This window comes from Sinocyclocheilus grahami, unplaced genomic scaffold, assembly GCF_001515645.1.
Source record: "Sinocyclocheilus grahami isolate Dianchi unplaced genomic scaffold, SAMN03320097.WGS_v1.1 scaffold50.1, whole genome shotgun sequence".
Taxonomy (NCBI): Eukaryota; Metazoa; Chordata; class Actinopteri; order Cypriniformes; family Cyprinidae; genus Sinocyclocheilus; species Sinocyclocheilus grahami.
The window spans coordinates 2,078,659-2,104,344 of NW_015505229.1; the positions used below are offsets into that span (position 1 = coordinate 2,078,659).

Consider the following 25,686-nt stretch of genomic DNA (forward strand, 5'->3'; position numbering starts at 1 on the left):
GGCATAACATCTCTGTCGGCACCAATTTTGTTGTGGTAAATGTTTTAGTTCTTCTCTCTCTTTATCTAATTAATTCTCTCATGCCCGGAGCAGTGTGGATCAGTTGTGATGGGGACAGGTCACCGCGACGCATAATAGAAACACAAAAGAAGGAAGAATGTGATGGAAAACGTTGAATAATGCAATCACAATTCACAACGTTTCACTTAATTTTCTCCTCAATCAAGTGTTCCGTACATTTCACCTTTTTTCTCTCTCTCACTCTCTCCCCCTTTTTTTTCCCATGCAGTGCAAAACTGAACTGATTGCGCAGGGAAATTATAACCCCAATAAGATTTTTTTTGTTCCATATCGCAGCAGCACCATTACAGATGAATTAAATGAGAGAAAAGCCCTACGAAGCACAGTCGACACCCTCCCACTACCGCCCACACTGAACCCTAGGATCACACATTTCAATCCAGTCCGCGGCTAAAAGCATTCATTCCTGCGTTCAGGGGCCCTGCGCACAACTGCGCCTGGAGCACCTACAAGAACACGGTCATCTTGCTGGACATGGGAAATTTCTGTCAGTAACTAGCGGGATATCAGGGATTCGTATTCATAAAGCCTTGAAAGAATGATTACACTTACAGTAGTTGCACTTAGGGGTCCACTCAAAAAAATGGCACTTCATGGAAATTCAAGAAAAGAAAGCTTTTAGACTGGTGGGGGGAGATTTGACATGCTACTTTCCCACCGAGACGAGCGACTCCAAATACAAGTCGTCTGGGATTTACGCGTTCGATTTATTAGTTCTAATTGTATTTTTACTTCATTATGAAGAGGGAAAAATCTTTCCCCTCCGTATGGAAGTTCACAGAAACGGTGGTGTTTTAAAGCTGTCGCAATCTCCCGTATTGAAAATTGTCCTTCAATCAGCACTGAAGTGCTTGTTAAAACAGATGCATTTTCTTCAACCTCTGCTCTATCAACTGAACAATCGTATTCCCACAGGGAAGCCTCTCACCAAGTAAAACTGGCTATAATGAATCAATTTCAGAATTAGTTTTTGTTGTTATTATTGTGGCATTAGTGTTGGTGTAGTGTTGTGTGCTTCGAACCCACCTCCATTTTTTGGTTAATGCTGGTCGACTATGTGGGAGCTGGCTTGGTAATGGAAGCTGAACTATTTCAGTAGGCTTTTGAGGGAGAAAACTGCTAAGAGGGGGCATTAGCATAATCTATACTTTCTCTGCTATCTACAAATGGCAGATGTCGAATGTGAACTGAGAATATCTTAATGTCCTGTCTGTTTAAACTATGCTGAAAAACTAAAACATCTGTTTTGACAATAATCTTTCACCTTCAGCGAGAAAAGACAGGACAATGGGTCAAACAATACTGAAAAATATAAATAAAGCATTTTATTTTGCACATTGCAATTTAGTAAGAGAAGAGAAAAGCTAAATATAAAAGAGATCACATTTGTAATAAATAAAACTTTAATATAAAAAGGATGTATAAAAAGAAAACAAACAGAGATTTGAATCCATGAGTCTCTCAAATCGTATGTCTGTACTCACACATGCATTATCATACGCTTCCATGGCGCATGTGAAAGTTGACGACGTATTCGGCATTGGTGCGCTGCACAGAGATGGCAAAGGGCTCAAAGGGATGGAAGGTGAACGCAACCAGTCTCCTGACCGCATGGTTAATGGGTCTGCCCAGCAGGCCTGCCTGGATCTTAAATTTCAGCAACCCTGAGTCCCTCGCGTAGAACCTGCAGGAGGAAAACAAAAGCAGTAGCAGTTTATTACGATGCCAAATCACATGTCGACAGCAAGAAACCTGTGTGTTTTTCAGCATTGTTTGGTACATCAGAGAATTATGGTAACATTTGTCAGGGAAATTTTTGAGAGGTCTCAGGAAGTGTTTTAAAGATCGCCTGTCACGGCATGAAATTACACTTCAGTTTCAAGATTTAACAAGGAAGTTGATGCAGACCTCACGCTAGGCCTCATTTTTCACTATACTGGAAAAGTGGGCGTGCTTTCTGGCCTCTTCTGCAAATCACTATCTTTGTCAACAATCTTTAGACTGTGCATAGGTCTATATTTAAGCCTGCAAGGAGATAACAATAAAACTCTCTAAAAGTAAAAAGTAAATACACAAAATGGCTATTAAATAATATTCCAATAAAAAGTCATTAATTGCACTAAAATATCTCACTATTGCACAACTTTTGATAAAAATTCACTTCTGAATTGGTTTTAAACTCAGAGGTACCGTATGGGATGATCGCCACAGGTCTTTGGGCGTTCCATGACGGACACCCACTTGTCGTCATAGCTGAAGAGGGAGAGGTCCAGATACGGGCTGCTGCTGTAGGACTGAGCACTGATGGGCAGCTGCCCAAGAAGCCTCCTGACCGCCTCCGTATGCCCTCCGTATTTGGCATTCACGATAGTGTCTTTAAACCTGGGCACAAACAAACCAGTCCATAAATAATGTGTAGGCCAAGTGACCAATCTCTTTTTTCTTCTTCTTCATAGAAATGATTCTTTATAGAAGTTATTCTTTCAGCAAGGAAGTATCAAATGGACGAAAAATAAAGATTTGTTGTAATATTTCAAATAAATGCTCTTCTTTTAAACTTGCTATTCATCAATCCCTATAAAATCCCTGGAAAAACATTATATTGATTTCCACAAAATATTAAGCTGCACAACTTTTTTCTACCTTGATAATAATAATAAAAAATGTTTCTTGAGCAGCAAATCAGCATATTATTATGCTGATTTCTGAATGATCACGTGACGCTGAAGACTGGAGTAATGGCTGCTAAAAATTCTGCTTCACCAAAGGAATAAATTATATATTTAAATATATTAAAACAGAAAGCATTATTACTGTTTTTACTGTATTTTTGATTAAATAAATGCAGCCTTGGTGAGCATGAGATTTCTTTTTAAAAAATTAAATGGTGCACGAATTTCGAAAGTAGTCTGTCCGCATCATTTTGAATGGATGAGGTTTTTCAAGAAGTTTCAGAACTTTTAAGTTTTGTTCCTTTTTTTTTCTCAGAACCTGCATTTGTGAGGTCTGCATAATTAGGGTTTTTAATATCAAAAGGTGTCGGCATGAGTGAGTTCTCACCCAATATATTGAGTGGCACATTTACACTGAGTCACTGTTATAGCCTTTTGTGAGACAGGCCTCCTCTGGCTCAACCATCAATTGCTTGATATTTATATCTCACCTGCGCTGCACCTGACGGGCAAAGTTGTTGCTGGAAGCAGAGCAGGGGAACTGCACAGCCTCGCTGTGGAGCGTGGCGTTCCGGAAGAGGTCGCAGAAGTTTTCGAAAAGCTCCAGAAGTTTGTCTGAAGTATTCTCGAAAACCGCAATAACTTCAGTGGTTAGCATATTGTAAACCACGAAGAACGAGGGCTAAAAATGAAGAGGAGATTGAGTAGTAAGTTTACACAATATTTTACTTCTGATCCACCAACCACCATCCACGCAACACAAATCCCACCTGTATAAAGATTCACAACAAAACAACAACAAGTATTATATCTTACACTATCAGAGATTAACGGATGACGCCAGCAAGGGCATATCTGATTCAATCTCTGGTTACTGCAGTGCATGTGGGTGAGCTGGTGGTTTGTACCTGTGAGGGGTCAGTGACCCTCAGCGTCACCACGTCTTCACTGGTGTACTTTATGAACAGGTGATGTTCATCCAGCAGCTGCATCTTCCACATGCGCAGCTGCCTGAGCTGATCGAAGAACTGAAAGAACCGTCGTTTGGCCATGGCGCTGCCGTCCTGCTCTGCCCTCCTCCACAGGTACACCAGCAGACGGTGCTTTAAGGAGTTGATGGTTTTCTCCTTATACAGACGGGATAAACCGGGCTGGCCTTCAGCATGGGCCTCAGAGTAAACCGCAGACAGTGTCAGCAGGTCATCCTCGTAACAAAAACGACCGATGGTGCGCACATCAAGGAAGGTTCCTTCTGGTGTCACCTGGTTAGGAGTTGGATCAAAAATACATTTTGTTTAGTAATTAAAGGGGTCATATGATGCGATTAAAATTTTTTCCTTTCTCTTTGAAGTGTTACAAGCTCTTGGTGCATAAAGAAGATCTGTAAAGTTGCAAAGACTAAAGTCTCAAATCCAAAGAGATTTTCTTTATAAAAGTTAAGTCAACCACGCCTACCTAAAACGGCTCGTTCTAACAAGCCCCCACATGTCAACGTCATGATGTGGGAAGATTTGCATAACGCCGCTCAAATGTTCACACAAAGAAAGGCGGCGTAACTTTTTTTCTTGCTGTAGTATTGTTGCCGCCGCCGCCATGCCGTGGAGACGATGTGTTTCGTTGTGAAAGCAAAACTACTTTGTTTGGTCTTCCAAAAGAGAACTGTATCCGCTTAGTTATGCCTAGAGCTGATCCGTGCTGGTCGCTGAGGAAAGACATCAACTTCGCGCTGTGGATCGCCGGAACGGCTTTCACCGTGGATGAAGCGGAGTCCTGCCCGGGGTCGTCACATGTGATTGCTGCTCCTTCGTCGAATCCGCCGGCCGTGCCATTCTCAAGCCCGCCGCCTCTGCTCACTCTAGCCCCCGGCCTCCGCTCACTCAAGGCCGCCATGTGACGCTGTGTTTCATTGTGAAAGCGAAACTACTTTGTTTGGCATTCCAAAAGAGGACACGACTAGAAATCAGTGGTTAAGTTGTATTTACAACACTGTTCCAGAACAGTTAAACCCAAATATTCAGACGTGTGCAGCACATTTTATGGAGAACTGTTTCCTGATCCTGGTAGAGTAGACTACAATGCCGGCTGTTCTGACGCACAGACTGTAAGTACGTTTTTTTATATTTAAAGAATTTGCCACTGGTAATTCAAACGCAAGTTTTGGGCAGTGTAGAGTAGCGCTTATTGTTTGTCATTTCTCCGATCACAAATGCAGACATGGTTTTATGTTTACGCTGCGCGATGCAATGCATAAAAAAAACGGTATAAGTCATTATAATATGTAATTATGTTCCCACTGGATGCAACAAATGCCTCGTTTATAATGGGTCTTAATGTTTTTGTCTCGTCGCTCCATCACAGTATGGTAGGGGCGTAACATTTCCGTCCCACGCTTGAGGTATTCGGCCAATCACAATGCACTGGACAACTGGCCAATTAGAGCACACCTCGCTTTTCAGACCGATGAGCTTTGTAAAAATCGAAGCGTTTCAGAAAGGCGGGGCATAGAGGAGAAACAATAATGTACAGTATGTGGAAAATAATGTGTTTTTTTTTACCTTAAACCGCATAAACATTTCATTACACCAAATACACAAAATAATGTTCTTTTTAGCAACATCATATGACCCCTTTGAGAGGGGAAAAAGGGTAAGAAATTTTACAATTTTTAATTGTACAAACAGTAGAGAAATCACAGAAAATTATGGAAAGGAGAGGGGGGAAAAGGGATCGGGACAGTCAAGCATTCCAAACTAGATTAAAATCTGTGTTGCCCACATGAGCAACATTACAAAATAAATCAATTTAGTTCTATAAAAAATTATGTTAATGTTTTAAGGACATTTTATATTTAAGAATATACATTTTATATATGTAATCACAAAAAAATTATTTCCATCAGTCTTTACTGGCATTTTTGCTATTCATATTTGCCCAAAAAATAAATGACAAGAAACTATGTGATGGGATTGACAAAATGACAAGGTAAATTCAAACCTGTGTTGCCCACCTGAACAACAATGTCTGACATTGTTGTTCAGGAAGGGCGACACAGGTTTGAATTTGGTTTGTGTAGTCACATCACATTTTCCAGTCACATCACCCAGTAGAGAGAAATAGAAATAGAAAGAAAATACAACATATAAGACACAGTTCCAGGTCTTACACACTTACCTGAAAGACATGTATGGTCTGTTGCTGCACAGAAAGCACTGCCAGTATATTTCTGTAAAGATACAGTCCCTGATTGTGAGACAGAATGATTTTGTCACACTTAAAAGTGCGTGTATCACACAGTCGGCCCGTGTGCAGGTCTATGATGTGCAATGAGTAGTCCTCAAGAGGAGAGCGTGGGTTCGGTGTCACAGATTCGTTGTTTCTGTACACCTCGAAAAAGTGTGGATGAGGTTCTTCGGGCAAGTAAGCAGCCGAGCCGACGATCGCATAACGGCAGTCGTCAGTGAAAAGACTGCACTCTCTATTCAAGTGCTCACCGTTGGAGGCCACATTGGTGATGTGGAGAAGGGAAAAGAAGCGTTCAAAGAGTCTGCCTCTGATGTTGAGGGAGCGCTGGTCATTCCCATTGGCCAGCGTTTCTCCATTCTGACCCTGAAGAAGATCTTCAGCAGCTTGGCATCCTTGGTACTCATAGATTTCCAAGGAAGTCTGATCAGAAGAAAACGCAATAAAGCATCGTCCGTCAGGAGAGAATTTACGCAGGAAGCAGGGTGGCTTCTCTACATTCACCACTGTGAAGTTGGGGAACAGGTTCTGGTGGAAGCAGCGCACACGGTACCAATGACCCCCGACTGGACCAGAGCAAATCCGACGCCTTTCTAGCCGGTGGACCACATTCTGATTTTGGATGCGTCTCGGCTTCAGAGTGGGGAAATCGTCCTCTGATGTAGTGTTGTGGTGAGCAGCCATAATAACAGCTTTACCACTGCAAATGAGGAATTAAATAATGATGTTAATAAATGCAAAGCAAACAGAGCAGATGTCCTCACAAAATTCTTTTAAATAATACTTTAAACAAGGCAAAAATAAACAAATATACAGGCAGGCAGTCATGATAATAGCTTTACCACTGAAAATGAGAAATTATATAATCAAGTTAACAAATATAAAGCAAACAGATCAGATCTGCCTAAAAAATGTTTTATATAATACTTTTATGGTACAAAGAATAAACAAATAGACAGGCAGGCAGGATTGACAAGAGTATTACCATTGCAAATGAGGAATTAAAACATTAGAAGAGATCATAATAATCAAGTTAATAAATGCAATGCATATAGAGCAGATCTTTCTACAAAATTATTTGATATAATATTTTATCTTTATATAACAAAAAAGGCAGCCATGACAACAGCTTTACCACTGCAAATGAGAAATTAAAACATTACTGAAAGAGATCATAAATCCAAATCAGATTTAGCAGTTCTCCCTACAAAATTTGCTTTATATAATACGGCATGTAATATTAAATAAAATATTAAATAAGCAAATAGGCAGGCAGACAGATAAACGCAGAAACAGACAGATATTCCTGCTTGAAATTCATTTGTTGCTTTTTCGGTTTTATTCTTCATTAAAGCTTTAAAAATAAGCTCGTTTAAAAGTGAATGAAATTAAAATCTCAATATAATCCCACGCAGTTGAATGAGTTATGCATATCTTACCTGTATCTCCATTTAAACACTTCTCATGCTAATATTTATACAGCTTTAACTCTCTGAGAGCACAAGCATGGCCAAGAGACAACCTACAGCCGCATCAAATAAAGCACATAAGCGAAAACCTTTTAAAAGGAGGTACAATGCCGTATAAAAGTTTATTTGGCAGTGTAAATAAAGTTTAGAGAGCTGTTCGCTGTCTAAACGCCGGAAGTACATCGCATTCGGCGAGCTCTGCGTATAAACAGTGGACATGAGGCGCAGAGAGTGTCAGAGCGCCCCCTTAGGCAGCGGCGAAACAGCGCAACTACACCTCTCTGATCATACAAATGAGTCATATTAACCCGTTGAAATCAGTAGTTCCGGGTGAATGTGGAAGCTCTGGGTATCCACACTGCTAATCATTTTGGTTTTCTGAGGATGTTATTACTGTCAGTGACATAAGAGAAATTATTTTGGAAGAATTCCCTGCTTAAAAACAGTTTAAGCCAAACTAAACTAGATAAGGGTGACCATACGTGCCATTTTCCCAGGACGCGTCCTGGCCAGGATTTCTATATTGCCTAAAATATCTAGGTTTTGGCTTTGTTTGCGTGTGCAGACCGATCGGTGTATGACATCAAAATACCATACAGACGGTTCCTTATGCTTTCAAAATGCTCTCGAGGTATTTGGATGTCATACACCAATCGGTCTGCACACGCAAACAAAGCCAAAACCTAGATATTTTAGGCAATATAGAAATCCTGGCCAGAGCGCGTCCTGGGAAAATGGCACGTATGGTCACCCTAAACTAGATCGCTGGTCTCCCAACGTGAGAGTCTCCAGAGTTGGTCTCTGAGCTGTTTTAGAATGGTTTTGGGCTCTTTTCAGTTGGTCAGACTGGGAAACTAACAAGCTGACCAGCTTAACACTACTAGTTTAAACCCACGGACCACTTTAGGCTGTTTTAAGATGGTTTTCAGAAGGAACACACACAGTATAGAAAACAATCAGAATTTACTTTTCAGAGATGTCTTGCTCAGGTTTGGGTTGGTGAGCGTGCTACAACACTGTTGAAAAACACTCTAAGCTGGTTTGCTGGTCTAAAGTGGTCTAGGGCAAGATTTAAAGAGGTTTTAGACACTTTCCATATGGTCTCACATGGTTTTGTCCATGTTCTATACTGCATGTTGGGAAGACATTGAAAGCATTAAGAATCAGAGTGAGAACCTGTCATCGGCAAACAAAACACTGATCATAATCACAGCACTGAACATCTGAAATGCACTGGGATTGAATAGGTTGTGAAGCCCTGTTGCGATGGCGACATTGATCAAAAAATATTCCTAAAAAAGGCATCTTTCTTCTTTTTCTTCTAGGTACAATATGTATAAAGAGCATCTTTGTGTCTGATGTGTTATTGATCCTATGGTTTTAGTTGTTTTATGATGAGTTAAGCTGGACTTTGTTGTTTGATTAAGCAGCAACACCTGATAATACTCACATATTGTGTAAAATTACCTGATGAGCAATGCATTGACATGGCTTTTAGCCGAAACATCTGTGACCAATTATTCCCCTATAGTAAACTGAATAAAGAAACTTTAGAGTGCAGACTGTCTTTATTTTTTGTTATGCTCACCTAGTTTTACAAGGCAAACATTAGTTTGGCCAGGATGAGAGACCAGCATTTTTTCAAGTGGGGCAATTTGAACATAGCACAAAAAATTATCTAAAATGTACCTTTCAGGTAGAAAAAATGTCTTGGTCAGGGTTTGGTTGGCAAGAGGTCTAACAAAAGGGAAATTTACAACTGATAATTAGGGACAAAGCGCTTCCCATTTATGCATTTATCCATTAGCGGAGTAGACCGAAAAGGCAAAGCAGTGACAGATGAGGTCATCTCACTCTTTTGTCTTCCCTTTCTGCCTTAGAAAAAAATGACGAATGCTCAAAATGCCTTTTCACTTCCATGTTTTATGGAGCATTTGGACTTTGTAAATACACTTTTAATTCTGTATTCAATAGGCAGCATGCCTGTCCTCCATAAAATGTTTAAAATGTTGATATTAACAAACCATTTTTAAATGTCAATTAACAGGGTAGTTCCATGATGATTAGGACAGAGGTCAATAAATCTTTACAGAACAACACTAATGGAGGTGCATTTCTGGTACAGTTTGAAAATAGTATGGTGAGGGGTTTTTTTCTTCTTTTTTGAAGCAATCATTAGCTTACAATATTTTACGGTTTTTATATTTTATTTTATAATTTTAATGGTTTATGTTTAATTTAACTACAGTTAACCTGTCAGATAAAAAATAATTAATTAGGTTATTTAACAAACTATATATATTCAAGGATGTCAACTAATTTATAGTCTTCATATGGAATGTTATTAACATGTTTGTTTTGTCGCTATAATTAATTAAAATCCTTGGCATACATGAATATACTGCTACATACAGGCTAATTCATACATGCGTCTGTCTGAATAAGATTTTTAATCTTATATGCAGTAATTCTGATGTGGAGCTCCAAAAAGGGAACATGAGATAAAGTCTAATTTGCCCAAATTCATTTAGTGTTCTTTCTCCTAAATGGATTTACGAGGGCTGAAAAATTGAAAAAGAAAAATGAATAAGAACTGAGCACAGAAGGAAACCTGTGTGGCCTTGAGAGTATGATAATGGATTTGTACCCAATTATCCTCGACCCAAGTATGTAGAGACCCAGTTGGTAGATTATATAAGTTGTAATCTTCAGTAATGGCAGGTTGTGAGCATGAAAGCTATTCCGGTGGAAAAAACATGGAAAAAGAACATTAGAGGCCTTCAAATGCTACGTGCCAGCGTTTTGAGTGCACTCTCTACCCATTGGCCAAAGCGCTTCGCTTAGGGACCAAAAACGTGGCAGCTATAACATTATGGTATAGGCTTTGCATTTTTCCAAATAAAGGCCTTTCGTTTAGCTCTTTTGTCTTTGTCAAGGGTCATCATCTTCCCTTTTAGGTTTTGTTTTTGGTTTTATGTCCCCCCTCCTCACTCTCCGACAAAATGCACGAGGATGCAGGAAGATTCATTTCCTTTGCATCCAGAGCCTTAAGGCTGTTTTTTAGACTGATATGAGGGCCTAATGCCGGAGAAGCAAAACAACGAGCACCGGGATATCACAAATTCTGCAGTAATGAAACTTTCACTGCCGATTCCAGACTCAGAAATGGCCAGGCCAGTGGAAACTCCAAGTATACTCAAACCAGTGGCATAGCCTTAATTATGAACCTACTGCCTGCTAGCCGTAATTGGAAAAAGCTGATTTAAAAGGTTGCTTTTTGCGCAGAAGAGATGAAGATGCTGGGGGTTTTTTTCACATTTCTGAAAATGTTGCATAGAGGCTGTGTTTGACATTTAAAAAGAAGCTTTTACCTTCTCAATATAGTTGGTACTCAGCAATATAATAGAATGTTGCGGTAATTGTAGCTTCCTTCAAACTTTAGGGGGATTTTTTCCCACAAGTTGTTTTTTTTTTTCAAGTCACAATTCCTTCTTGATGCTTTTATGTCCAACTGATCACATATTGTGACTTATATTCATGCATATTCTCTTCCTCTTCAGGCAAGATTCAGCAAGCTTCCAATGTTGCTTGTTCACTGAAAAGAAAAAAATAGAAATGGCAGCAAATATTTTGCAGAAAAAAATCAAATAGCGCAGATCAGCCCATCAGGGAGCTAACAATGACATGCTTGAAGAAAGAAAATCAAATAATTATAAATCATGACTGTATATCCAATTGTTTAATGCATTGTGACCAGAATGAATCATGTATACGTACAATTTGAGATCAACAGGTTGCATTTCCCTGTTTCATATTATCATGCTTCATATCACAAAGTACTTAAATTAAACTTTGTCAAGTTTCATTGCCGTTTTGAGTCATAATCAGAGAAAAAAGCTTTTATAGACCAAACAGATCTACGTAGATCTTCCTGCTGGTTGCTTGGTCAGTGTATGTTAATATATTCTCCTAAGCACTAAACCCTCACAGATAGAAATAAAGATGTGTGCACCCTCATTGGCTGACTGGACTACATGGCTGCATTCTATTGGTCGTCCTGATCAGCTGACAAGATGCTGTTGCTTAGAAACATTGATTCCTGCCGAAGCCAGCCCTTCTCTGCAGCCTTGCCAGTCCAATCAATATGGCCACAGACTGGCAGCTTTTATCTCATGCTGTATTTCAAATATGAAATACAAATATGTTGCTTCTTATAAATTCATATTTTTTAATTAATTCAAGTTCCTCATTTGAGTTATTCAAATGTGACAGATAACTGATGAGATTATAGATACACTACAATCCGTATGCAATAGACATGTTTTGTGAGTGAATGAGTGTCGGTGGTCGTTAAAAATTGGTTTGTTTACAAGTTGTTTACATGCGATACGGATTACAGATGCCATACAACACATTTCAGCCTCGTCTTTAAGTATCAGGCAAAATCTAATTCTGGTTTCCGTGGAAACCTCTCAGAGCCAAACAATGGATGAAGGGTAACGGACAAGTGCAGGATGCCGATCTTTCTTTTGTGGATGCGTGTGTGAGCGTGCATGTAAGAAGGCTTGTGTACGATATGCGCGCATTTGTGTGTATGTGTGTGTACATGTTATGGGGGAGGGAAACATTCTGGACAGGCATAGATGGGTTCATAATGAGCGCGTACAGCATGTCATGGGACTACGTGTAAAGAGTGCTCGCATCTCCTTGTACTTCAGTGCTCTGTGAGAGCTGGAGACTGCGGGGCATGCAAATCAGGAGTGATTTCAATACCCTCTGCTTCATCTCCACCACGCATTTCACCAGATTTTAAGTTTGTTTACTCCTTGTCATATTTCCCTTTAAGCAAATATACCCATGTGCACCTTTCTTATGCATTCAGTCTTTTTTTAAAAGACTGTGAATGATTGTAGGCAACAAGACCCACTAGTGATTATATTTTAATGTTACCCTCTTAAAAATAAAGGTTTTTTATTGCCATTGGTGGATCCATGAATAACCTTTAATGTCCAGGGAACCTTTAAATTGCACAAAATGTTCTTTAGAGTGGAAAAATGTTCTTTAGATCATTAAAATGTTCTTCACACTAAGAAAAAAAAAGGAACTGCTCACTGAAAGATTCTTGGGAAACCTAAAATGGTTCTTTATTGGTTCACTGTGAAAACTCACTTTTGGAACCTTTATTTTGAAAAGTGTCAGTTGATATACTGCATTGTCTCATCTGGAAAGACTTTGAATTTGGTCACCCAAGGTTCCATGGTCCTACGAAGAATCTTTAACATCCATGGAACCTTTCCATTCTACAAAGTGCATTCGAGTTCTTTATATTGGGAATAAAAGGTTCTTTAGATTTTAAATAAAAATTTTATCACCAAAGATTCTTTGGGGAACCCAAATTGGTGGTTCTTTGGCATCACTGCGAAAACCTCCTTTTGGGACTTTTGTTTTTAAGTAGAAGAACCATTTTAGGTTCCCCAAAGAACCTTTCAGTGAAAAGACCTTAAAGAACACACAGAACCACAAATGCCAATAAAGAACCTATATTTTATAACAGTGTTCACTGTAAAAAAAACTCTGTAAAATGTGCGGTAAAAAAACGTCAGCTGTGGTTGCCGGAATTTTACCGTAAAAAATATGGTAGCAACGTTTTAGGTTTTAACTTAATTCACTGATAACCACCAAAGCTGGTGGTGATGAAAGTCACATGATGAACCAAAGCCAATCACAAACAGCTTTTAAATAATAACATATATAGAAGCTGCACAGTGTCATTCACGCAAACATTAAACACCATCATGGTGACACAAATGAAACTGAAATAATGCAATAAACATTAATTTAACAACATTAGGTGTAACATACAACCCTAATGTACAAAACTGATAAGAAAAACTAAGAAGAAACATAGTTATTTCAACAAAAAAACATCAAATTTGAAATGAAACGCAGGGAATTCTGGGAATGTCAATTTACGGTTATTCACTGGTCTTTTTCACTTCCAAAAACGGTATACTACCGTAAAATTACATGTAATGTCCAATACAATTTTTCACCATATATAGTAGGGGGACTTACCGTTAACCATTTAACAGGTTTTTACTGTAGCATTTTTACTGTTTTTTTACAGTTAATTTCACGGTCATTTTTTACAGTGTGGCATTGCTGCGAAAATACCCTTTTTGGAACCTTTATTTTAACAGTGCAGGTTGATATATCGCAACAATGCCACAACGTCATATCCCGCAAGACCTTGAATTTGGTCGCCCGGAGTAAAGAAAAGCCAGGAAAGAATGGCACCAGAAGAGGGTGAAAATGTTTTAGTGCCTTGAAATGGCTTTTGTCTTGCATTTCTGTAATTGCGGCCACTCTCTTTAGCACTCGCTGATTGCTTCAGAGTCCTGTTTTCTTGTTTTTTTTTTGCTTGTATGGATCGCAAATCTCGAGCTTTTATGGGGCTCCAGGGGCCAGAGTGGAAGAGCAAGTAAGACAATATCTGCAGCTTTTCAAGGAGGACACCGCTCAGTTTAGGTCAGCAGAGATGGACCAGAAGTTTGGAAAGAAATGATTTCACCATTTCATCAAAACACGCTCTTTAAAGAGAGGCAAAGAGAGGTCAAGTGCAGAAACCACACTCAGGCAGAATTACCCTCTCACCCCTTAAGAAAGCTAAGGGAGTTCTCAGCAGGGAAGCCTGGGTGCCGTACCACACCTGTGCTGAGAAAGCCGGCCATCAGTGTGCAGCGGCAATTTCTGCCACTTGGGGATCACAGGTGAAACGAAATTGATGGGCACTTTTCTATTATTAGTGCCAGTGAAGGAAACATTAGTGTCAGAAGAACTTGTCGAGCTGCTTGTGGTTCTCTCCACCCATGCTCCCCAGAGGACTTTATACTTTTCTTGCCAGACTTGATGTGCGGGCGATGTTGCAGATTTTGCAAAATCCCTCCCCCAAACATGAATGCTGGGAAAATAATCTTCAGCACTGAGATCATTAGCTGATTAGCACGGTTACCTGGAAAGGCTGGAAACGGGGTTTCCTCGCAGGGGCTGCCGAACAGATGCTGCTTCTCGCTAAATACAATGAATTACTTATGGGCCACTTAGCTAAACAAGGAATTGCTCTGTACAGGTTTGCATAACACCGATACGGACATCTGTCAATGTGACTTTTGAACCGCTTCTGCCTCGGCCTGGCAGGTAACCTGACGCTTATCACTGCATCGTTGGGCCGCGGGGTAGATTAGGGCCACCGGCAACCATAGATCTCTGTAATGAATAATGTAAACACCCCTAGCCCAAGCTGCCCCTTAAAATCGGGAGATTTCCTCCACAGTTGGTGCATATAAATTAAGAATTATGTGTACTGTATATATATATATAAAGTCTCTAAATACATTAATTTTATCTCAGTATCTTCGTTTTGGGATGCCAAACAAACCCTTACCAGCACATCAAACGACAAAGTAAAACCATAAAGACTCAAATTTAAAAAAAAGAAGTAGTTTAAAAAATAGAATAATATATATTGCATTTATAATATATAGTATATTTCCTATATATTATATTATATTAAAAATAGAATAATTATATTATATAACATTTTATAACATAATATTATTTTATATTTTGTTATATATAAATTTTATAATTAGACTAATACAATTAATATAAAATGTTATAAAGAATACATATAATGTACTGATATAATAATATATATGTATATATAAATATATTAGAAGATATTAGTAATTAATAACACCAAGACCACATTTTTACATTGATTCTCACTTTAAAATTGTGTTTTTGTCTTCTGTTATAGACATATATTTCATTCTATTTATTTATTATAAATATATAATAATTTTGGCTACAATATTGAGCATGTGAGGCAGCTGTGTGGTCTGACACTTTTTTAATTTTTAAGAGGGCACTTTCATCCCTGCTACAAATTGGATCTCAAATTGTCTCTGGTTTTCCATGCATGCAGTTTGACAATTACATTGTATACCAAATGCCAATTTGCACATATTGAGATTATTGGTTTTAATTAATTGATTGCAATCTCCATGATAAATATCCTCTTAATTTGGTCCTAATTACCCACATGTCATTTGTGTGGTGTGACAGCAAAATTACAAATTAATAGTGATTATGGAGGATACAAATCTCCAAACACTTGTGCCCTTCGGACATGCTCTTTGTTAAGTGCTATAAATCTCATATTCATGCTTAAGATCGAATGATGCAGCAACAGTATTGTTTACAAACCTTCTCATCCACCGTGCATTTCAAATCTGTGATCAGCGTGTGCAAAAAAGCACCAGGGATTCATGCTATACTGCTTTAAAATTCCTCCTTGCTAAATCAAATAAACAAAATGACGGTACCCACACGATGACCTCTGTCATACAAGCAGCCTTATGGTAAAAAGGTTGAATAAACAGTGTTGAAATACAAAAACAATCATGCAAATGCCTGATAATGTACAGTAGAATGGCACAGAAAAGCACAAAGCACGACAAAACAACATTATGAACCAAACATTTCAGTCCCGGAGTGCACCAGAATAGTGCTGGGAACACAATGGGGGGGACAAATAGCACATTTGTGCCTGAAAATACACCTCTTGTTGCTTTTTTCAACCAAATTATGGAAATGTAAAATGGCTGTCTGTGCTTCCTTGCAGCTGTCGTCTCCTAAGTGGATAAAATTCATGCTAAGGTAAAAACATAATTTCCCAATTTCTTTGTTGAGCATAGACAGCACTTTAATCCCATTTATTATTGTGAAGGAGATTCTGGCATTTAAAATTGGTCCATCTTATGAAGCACATAAAGGCTCTGGGCTGAAACAAGAACGTGGTAAATTTACCAGGGAAAAGAGGTTCAATTCAGCAGGGGAAAAATGACAAACTAAACGTTACTTAGAAATGCACAGGCCTGTTGCTCCCTTTGGACATTAGCCAAGAAAATGTAAAGTCATAATCAGGTGATGGACACAGATCTACTGCTCTAATGTCTTGTAGAATGAATCAAAGCCATTACAACTTACACCAGCCCCCCTTTACCAGAGCATAAAGTCGTGTAGGTTTTGTAAACAAGTATAGACTAGCATTTAAATAAAGTCGGAGCAAGAATGGGGCACCTCCTCTGCAGACTCATCAGTGTCTTCTTCAATTGCGTAACATCTTCACTTCCTCAGCACACACTGAGGACTCACATCGATCTCACTTACTGAGGACAAACGGTCATTAGGTGTCCATTTATTGAGCTCGGAAATCAGCATCCTGGATTTGACACATCCTAAAAGACAGTATGAATTCAGTGCATGCTTCTAATAAACAAATATTTCATTAAACATGCAACATTTTTTACATAATTTGATACAAACAGCTTTTAAAAAAAAAGTAAATTCAGCTCTCTCAGAAGTGAGGATGAAGTTTGGAAATTCTGATTGGAAATACTAAATTGATAGTATTCAGCACCTGGAAAGTTGGTTAACCTGATTTAAACTCAATTATTGATTTGTCAAAAAATCTAATTAGCCTCATTTTGAGGGTAAATGTGGTTGAGCCTCATAAAAATAACGAATAAAAAAAGCTAAGCAGAGAATGTTTCTATTTAAACCTGCTTATTCCTCCATAAAAATTATCAAAATAAAAAGTCCACTTTGTTATTGTATGCTGTTCCTTTTAAAAATCAGCCCAAACCGTGTGTAAATATGGCTGGGAGCAAAATATGCTCTGAAGGAGGCAGAACCTGCAGCAAAACGAATTTAAATATTAATGAATAAATAAACATTACAGTAAGTGATGCATATTATATTTGCCTAATTTGCCTAACACAAACAACTAGTTAAATAAAAACCCTTGAGATTGGTTCCTCGCTGCTTTTTTTCTTTTTAAAGTGTGTGCCGTATCTACTTATTCTAGCAAGCAAAAAAGAGACAGTATATGAAATCACTGTGTACTAATCGGAAGCAGATCATTAACTTGGGTTGAATCCAGTCAATAAAATGTGACAATGATAACAAATGTCTCAGTTATGTGTTTAATATACTCCTCTTTGCATATTAAATGTAATTAGTTACCGAAATAGAGATTATTTTGTGAATTTTTTCTTCTTCTGCTAAAGCCAAGAATGTGCTTTCCCTGACTCTTGTAAAGCGAACAGTGCAAGCCAAAAAAAATAATAATAATAAAAAAAAAAGCTGCTACCCATTTGCTTCACGCAGGGCTGCGGTGCACCCTGACCAAAGTTAATCAAAGCCCTTCAATAGGACAGAATGCTTCATTGTGCACTGTGCAATTTTAAGACTTTGCCAAATTTGAAGTCATTATATTTGATAAAGGTGACTGCAGTGTCAAACATTTATCTTAAAACTTGATTTACTGATTTATAAATGCATATGAGTTATATAATGAAATGCAATTCATATGCAGTTCATATAACATACAGTTGTTTGAATGTGTGGCTTATTTAACAGACATGATTTAAATCATCTGATCATTAGTACAGGCTCCAAAACCTGAACTGAGTGTGTCAGATAAGAGAGACGTTCAAAACGAGCATGTCCAGGATTGATATGATAGTAACTGTGCAAGATTAAAAATAATATAGCCTATATATAGCCTGCTGTGTTTTATTCAACATGCACAAACTGAATACCCTTATATATATATATATTCGGGTTGTGACAAATTGAGAGATGCCAAGGAAAAGCACAATGCCAAGTGACACGCTGTGTGCATCTAAATCATGATGTGTGTAGGAGGGCACTTTACATTACAAACATTAATTGCATGTTTTTAACCTTCACAGTCTTCCTGGCTGCTGATGTTGTGTGATCTATTTATGGTAGTGAGCAAATCAGCATGCAAACAAACAAATAAGTAATGAAATAAAGAAATAATCGAATCTGGATAATCAATAAGATAATCAAAAAAAAAACTTAAAGCTGCTTAAGGTGGTTTGCTGGTCTTAACTGGTCTCCCATCCTGGTCAGCAAGGTTATTATACAAGGTAAAAAAAAAAAAAGATTTTCGTAAATAAAACAGTTGTAAATAAAACAGATTCTTGGAGTAGGTTTTAAAAGAAAATGCTAGCTATTTGAGTTTTTCTACTTCACAATACTTGCCCTTTGTAATTGCTTGTGAATTTTACTAGCAATTTCTGAATGAAAACTGTTTCTACACCATTTTTCCAATGTAGTTTTGCATTTTATTTTTATATTTATATATATATTTATTTTTAACACTTTTTTATTTAATGCAATAATGTAGACTATTTATATTTTTTAACAGACTGTTTAATGTCATTGCATTTAACAGACATGTACCCAACTGGTCTTCCAACCTGGGTAGCCAGGTTATTAAACAAAGTAAAAAAAAAAAAAGATTTTCGTAAATAAAATAAATAAAATTTTGTTAATAAAACAGATTCTTGGCGTAGGTTTTAAAAGAAAATGCTAGCTATTTGAGTTTTTCTACTTCACAATACTTGCCCTTTGTAATTGCTTGTGAATTTTACTAGCAATTTCTGAATGAAAACTGTTTCTACACCATTTTTCCAATGTAGTTTTGCATTTTATTTTTATATTTATATATATATTTATTTTTAACACTTTTTTATTTAATGCAATAATGTAGACTATTTATATTTTTTAACAGACTGTTTAATGTCATTGCATTTAACAGACATGTACCCATTTTTTAGGTTCAGCCTATTAGCATCTTTTATTAAAAGATGAATTGAGTATGAGAAAGATATACAGCACATTAAACACAAATTTGTGCATTTATGAGTTGTAAAGGTTTAAAACATCATAACAAAGTGAAAACAGAATCGAAAAATTACTTTGTGGTGATTTTTATTTTATTTATAATAATATATCAGTTTTGTTGTCATAGTACAAAATTAAATAAATATGTAAATCAAAAAAATCACAAATAATAATAAAGATATCCTCAGCTCTTTTTTTCCAGCAGGAATGAAAATATATTTTACTTTTAGCTATGTTTTCCAGTTATTGTTTTAGTTTACATTAACAATAGTAACATTGCTGGTCAGGCTGGTCTGTAGTTTGTTTAAGAATGGGTTTGGGCACTTTTAGTTGGTCATCTCTGCGAGACCAGATCTTACACCACTAAAAACCATCTAGACCAGCTTAGACATGCAGGGAGATAACCATAAACCAGCTAAATCAAGCAATCCCTCTTATATTTATTGACTTTATAATTTATATATTTTTAATTAGTATTATTAGATTTTTTTAACAACAGGATAATTTTGAATGTAAAGAAATACTCAAATAAAATCGCATGACTTTTATTATGAAAGTTGACTTACAGCTTTTCCAGCCATGCAGTGACGTCATTCGGATCCGCTAAATTGACAGGCCACCTGCAGGGATGCAGCAAGGCTTTAAAGGGACAGGCATCGGATGCATGGGATGCTTTTGTTACAGCACATGGAGAGAAGAAGACGGGCTGTCATCTCCAGCGAAGCGTCCTCCGAAGCGCATCAGCAAAGACACGTAAGATATCCTTCATTTCATATCTATCTGAAACAGAAAAAGAGGTTTCCGAGAGATTTAGCAAAGACGTTGTCAAAGTGGTGAGGATAGAGGTCATGTAAGATGTTTAAATCATTTTTCTTATACATCCAACGCCCTATTGCGATCCGAGTGATGTGTTTATTAAATTAAGAAAATATTGTCTTTATTTGTATTTAAATATAAAGAAAATAATGATTCGATTTTGTAACAAAATGTGTCTAGAATATAAACTACAAAGATTGTGATGTCGAATGCATTTGGTGTCGTACATTTTTTTTTCTTAAAAAAAAATAAAATGTGTGTGTTGTAGGGAAAGTTGCATCAAGTGTTGATGATCCTGATCAACAGGTGACAAGAGCATCAGCATGTCTTCTTGAAGTCACTTAGATGTAATTTGCGGTGGGATTTGCATGTCGAATCTCGGTGTAAAATATGATGAACGTCTATTGTGAAACCAGCCTATGAATGCACCCCTTTATAAATGACTTGACATTGTTTTTCAGATTATTTTTTCTCGGTTGAAAGCCTCAGGGTCAGAACCTCAGTTACTGTTAATTCTGTTCTCAATCAAAATAATCACTCAATATGCTTTTGCAAAACTTCTATTGATTATAGGAGAGGAGCTCCTTCAAGATCCGTAATTCTCCAGCTGGTGTGTTGAGCGAATGACTACAATTAGATTCGAAGAGCTGTTTATTATAGTTATCCTTGGCAAATCCAATATCAGAGCAGTCCTCTACATCCTCATCTTTCTGCCGGTGCTAATCCTATAGAGGTGGTCCTGGTGGCCTTCCCTCAACGTTTCGCTCCAACATTTTCCGGTGGCAATTTAATGCAATGAAGTGAAGGCTGAGGAGGGGGGAGGGGATATGTGAATTCACACATCTCCAGGTGGGCTTGTGTGGCGAGTCGTTCATATCTCGTTCAGTACGAAGAAGAAAAAAAAGGCTTGCTTGAAGGGATAGTTCAGGCCAAAAATTTAAATTCATCCATTTACTCACCACCATGTCATTCCAAACAGAATGTGGAACACAAAAGAAGATGATGGGGACTGACAGCCTTAGTCACCATTCATTTTCATTGAATCTTGCTCCATACAGTGAAACTAAATATTGACTAAAGCTGCCCAACATCTCTGTTTTGCTTCATTGAAAAAACTAAGATTTTGAACAACATGAGGGCGAGCAAATGATACCAGGATTTAAATTTTTTTTAGGTGCTCCATTCCTTTCATCATGCAATTTAATCTCTTAAAACACTAAAAAACATCTGCATCAACTGGGTTAGAGTTAAGAGTTTGTTGTGTATATGCATTTAAGAGGGCAAATAATTGTTAAAAAGCTCTATGCTCTGCGAACATGCTTGTTTTCCAAACCCTGAATGTAAAAAAGGTATAAAAAAAACATCTAGGAGGTGGATGAAATCTTGAAAACAACAAAAACAACGTGCTCAATGCCCACTCACATAAAATATGCGAGGAAAAGGGCGCATATAATTAGCTTCCGCCGGATATGCGCTATGTGTCTGCGCTGCAATCAATTTCAGCACCACAGTGCTGGACAGCTCCTAGTGTCACCGCACAGAACGAGGGAGTCAATGGCAATCATTTTCAACAGCACAGGATCAGCCCCCAGGACAATTTAGCAAATGAATGATTAATTTGGAAGTAGATGCACTAATGTTAAAGCCTCCCTGAGCAAATCATAGTTTTGACCCACACAAGAATGCCTCCTGATAGCTTTTGGTTCCTGAATGTATATCATTGTTGGTGTGTATAGATCAAGGCACTGTTTAGTGCACTATTCAATGCACTAAAATTAAAAACCAAAGTTTAATTGTTGCTTTTAAATTTTTTTTTTTAAGTGAAATCACAGTTGCAACTTGCAGTGATGATTTGAATGCCCTATTTGGTGATGAAGAAATGCATGAAATAGAGCTGAAATGACTATTTAAATGGAAGGAAACAAAGATGTTGTTGTGCACACAATAGGAAAAAAATATTGTTTTTTTTCTATATGAACATAAGTTAGACTGAGCTGTAGGCAGGTTAATCTAGTCAGAATGAATTATTTCTTGCGTGGGGCTTAGTGACAAACCTCTGAAGCACTGAACAGATGTTCTGTACCACCTGTTAGATGCTGACGCGTTCAAAGTGCATATTGTGAAATCCTTAAAAATGATTCCACTGTTGTCTCTCAATGATGCACAGATAAATCTCACTCAGAGATAAATATAATAAATATACTGTGTTACCTGTCAGGAAATTAAATGAGGTATGCTGTGTGTATTTATGGTTGGTCAACCTTGTGGTCCTATCTAATTTACAGACATACATTATGAGTGTAGCTGAGACCTGGGAGTTGTAACACTATCAGTTTAGCCAATTAGAAATTAGCTACAGAGGAGAATCTTACATTGACCACCACCCTTCTGAGGTGACTGTTGTGTCAGTTAGATTTTTATATGTATTTATTTATTTGAGGACAGAAAAAAACGGAGGTAAGAAACATTGGATTTGATATATAGAATCGACTTAAGCTTTTCATCTACATGCCGAAAAATTTCATGGCTGAGCAGACATGAAGGGTTGTAACACTTTCAGCACTTTTCAACACTTCAACTGGATCCACAAAATGAGATGCATTACATGGACACACACTCTACGAGTTGTTAGTCTGTATTTTGTATATATTTGTTTCAAATTGTATTTGCTTTTTGAATTAAAATGTTTAAAATGAATAACAAACTAAATACACATTAATGTTTTCTGTTAGTGTAACAATGGGACAGCGAGGAATGGGACTCTTGGTGTTTACACCGTTTAGGGATCATTTGAATATTTCTATAGTAGATTAATGTAGCATATAAATAGCCTACTGGAATATTCTATCAAGTTTCAGACAAGTAGCGCCCAAAAAAAACAGTTACAAGACCTGTCAACAAAACGTGTTATAGGCCTACTTCCCGGTCGCACTTACACAGAAATTTAAAAAAAAATAAAAAAATCTTTAGTCCTCCAATAAAGCTTGATTAACCGAATTGATCAAGACTCCCAGCCTCAGTGTTGCCCCAAGAATTGGGCTACTTTTACACTGTTGCCGCGGGTTGAAGCGACCCCAATAACGTGATATTTAGCCCCTGGAGTGCGAATTTTACCAGGGGAACCCAGACAAAAACGTGTATTGGGCTAGTTTTGGCCTAGTTTTGAGTAGCAATTGGGCGGGTTTTGTTGTGAAAGCCTGTAAACTGACAAACAATCACAAAAAAGCTTAATGGTAGATGACAAACAGCGAAATGATCGATAATTTCTCAGTTTTATTGGCCTCAGAACTCATCGATCACGTGCGGTCGCTGTGGATGCGCGTGAGCAGGCGGAGGTGACAGGTTGTCTGCGAGCGTCGTGATGACACATTTACATGGAAAAACACTTCCTGAAATGGCAGCCCAAATGGTTCGGTGCATGTACTTCGCTAGCAAAGAAGAAAAAAAAATGTTTAGAGCAGGTGTTCAAACAAGAGTATATGCGCAATTAATGCAATTAGATGCAGCTTGGTAACCAAAATCCTGGAGTAGGTCTGAGTAAAATACAATGTGTGGACTTTTCACATGTAGATAAACTTACTCTGTCACCACAGGCACTGACTAAACGTTAAACGAGGTCGTCGTTGCTTTTAACATTAGATTTTAGTCCGTGGATCCATTTAAAGTGACAGCCAAAACGTTTTGTTTAAACGTCTGTAACTCTGTATTTTTTCGCATTACATAGGCCCTATCTCATACTTTGATATAATATCCGCATATCTGTTAGCAACAAATTCAAGTGGTTTAGAAACATACAATTTATCTCTCAACTGTGTAATTTATGTCCTGTACAAAGAGTGTTGTTTACTGCTAAGATTGATTGTAGCATTAGCAGGAAACATTTTGTGCAAGGATTTAAAATGATAATCAAATTTACTTACATTTATACAATTATTTCGCTCCCATCATTATCCTAATTTCTATTTAATTCAAAATGGTGACCATATGGTAACTAATTGTTTAGTTAAAAACAGCACATAAAATGGCACTTGCTAACAACTCTAAAAACAGTATACTGAGAAATGTGAATGTTATATGTCAAACTGAACTAGAACAGGTGAAACCTGTTCTGTAATTTAAAAGTCCTTTTACTTGATCACAAATTATAAACGAGGCATTCGGATTTACTTTTAACCCCAATGTTGTTCTGTATATTTTTATCAGGAGCATGGTGGTCATGTACGACAGTGATTTCTAATCGGTTAAACTGACAGTGTTACAACTTGCCTTGTGTTACAGCACTCCCCAATCCAATATCAAATAACAGCTGTGTAAATATATATAAATCCTAAGAGAGCCACTGCTTACTTAGCTCCCCAGCGGTAACAGGTTCCTCCTAGATAGTGTTTGAGTTCACAGCGCTGCACATTTGAACTCTTGCTCTAAATTGGATTTGAGCTTCAGGGACCTTTTGTGCCTCCTCTTGTTTGTATTGATATTTCAGAGTGATATTAGACTGCAGGGTAGCCCTGTGGAATATTGTGGAATCTACTGAAGCATCATCAAGACCTCAAGAGCCTTTTAAAACAGCCGTTTTCATGTTGGCCCCTAACCTTGAAGATGGCAATCTGCTTTTCCACATATGCAATTTCCAGAGTAGGTTGGACATCAAAACGTGAGAGAATCTGCGTACAAGCGATGGCCATTTGTGGCTGCGTTTGAAGTGCGAATCAGCCAATGCCCGTGACAGTCTAGCAGTGGGGGACGTGGAACTGTGGAGCAGCTGTCCGCTGGGGGACCGGAGGCGATGGGAGGGGTCGGTGAGAGGCCAACGAGGAGTGTAAGGCCTTAAACCGTTGTATTATCCGTTGATGCACTGTATGCTGCAGAAAAAAATAGTTGCAATAAACAGCTTTTTTTGTCCACTATTATATTTGTCTACTGGAAGAACTTCTTTAATATATTGTATTTATAAAATAAATAAAATACAAAAATTATATATATCCAATTTAATTACCAGTGATCCAGCAAAACCTTCAATGAAGTCAAGTGTCCTCAATTTTTCGACCATCTAGATGCAAATGTTTTCCTGTCTCAAAACGGACACTTATTCATGGTCCAATGTGTCATTCGCCTCAACGGAGAGCTAAGCACACAGATCCCAAGGGTATGTAGGCTAAGAAGCTTGGCTTTCCTCTCGATGAGAGAGTGTCTGTTAGGCCATGCAATTGAATTACAAAGCAGGAAGTGGACAGGACTAAGATTGTGCACAGCAGGGTTTGGCCACAGTGGAGGAGATTGTGCATGTATGCTGTGCAAATCAGAGCAGGTCTTGGGAGATACTGTGATATATCTTTTCCGTTCTAGTTTTAATTACAGATAAACATCGACCACAGAGACTTGAAACGAACATAGAATGTGAGTCGATATGTACATTTATCCAATATGTAACCATGTCGATTTCTGTTTTTTTCCCCCCAGGTTTTCACTAAACAACTGTGAGGAGAAGCGTTGACATCATCTGGTGGTGTGTGAGTATGCATTTGCTAATGAATCCTTAACAGTTTTAGTACAAAATAGAGCTCAATATATTGCTATCATATTGGATGATATTAGTGTGTGTGGATAGATAGATAGATAGATAGATA

The 25,686-nt window shown here is 37.8% G+C and overlaps 1 protein-coding gene across 1 annotated transcript; it reads right to left on the reverse strand.

The window, feature by feature from the left end:
- Nucleotides 1–1,462: 1,462 nt before the first annotated feature.
- On the reverse strand, nucleotides 1,463–7,633 carry LOC107583160 (DET1 homolog). Its single transcript, XM_016269272.1, has 6 exons — nucleotides 7,433–7,633; nucleotides 5,925–6,693; nucleotides 3,662–4,015; nucleotides 3,245–3,435; nucleotides 2,272–2,463; nucleotides 1,463–1,765 (listed from the first exon to the last, which is right to left on the reverse strand). The coding sequence occupies exons 2-6, from the start codon at nucleotides 6,675–6,677 to the stop codon at nucleotides 1,576–1,578; spliced, it is 1,680 nt and encodes a 559-aa protein (XP_016124758.1). The 5' UTR covers nucleotides 6,678–6,693; nucleotides 7,433–7,633; the 3' UTR covers nucleotides 1,463–1,575.
- Nucleotides 7,634–25,686: the final 18,053 nt, after the last annotated feature.

Coding starts and splice junctions, on each gene's coding strand:
- LOC107583160 (XM_016269272.1), bottom strand. CDS start 6,677: ATGGCTGCTCACCACAACACTACATCAGAGGACGATTTCCCCACTCTG. Junction 4,016..5,924: donor AGACCATACATGTCTTTCAG/GTAAGTGTGTAA, acceptor ACTCCTAACCAG/GTGACACCAGAAGGAACCTT. Junction 3,436..3,661: donor GGGTCACTGACCCCTCACAG/GTACAAACCACC, acceptor CTTCATTTTTAG/CCCTCGTTCTTCGTGGTTTA.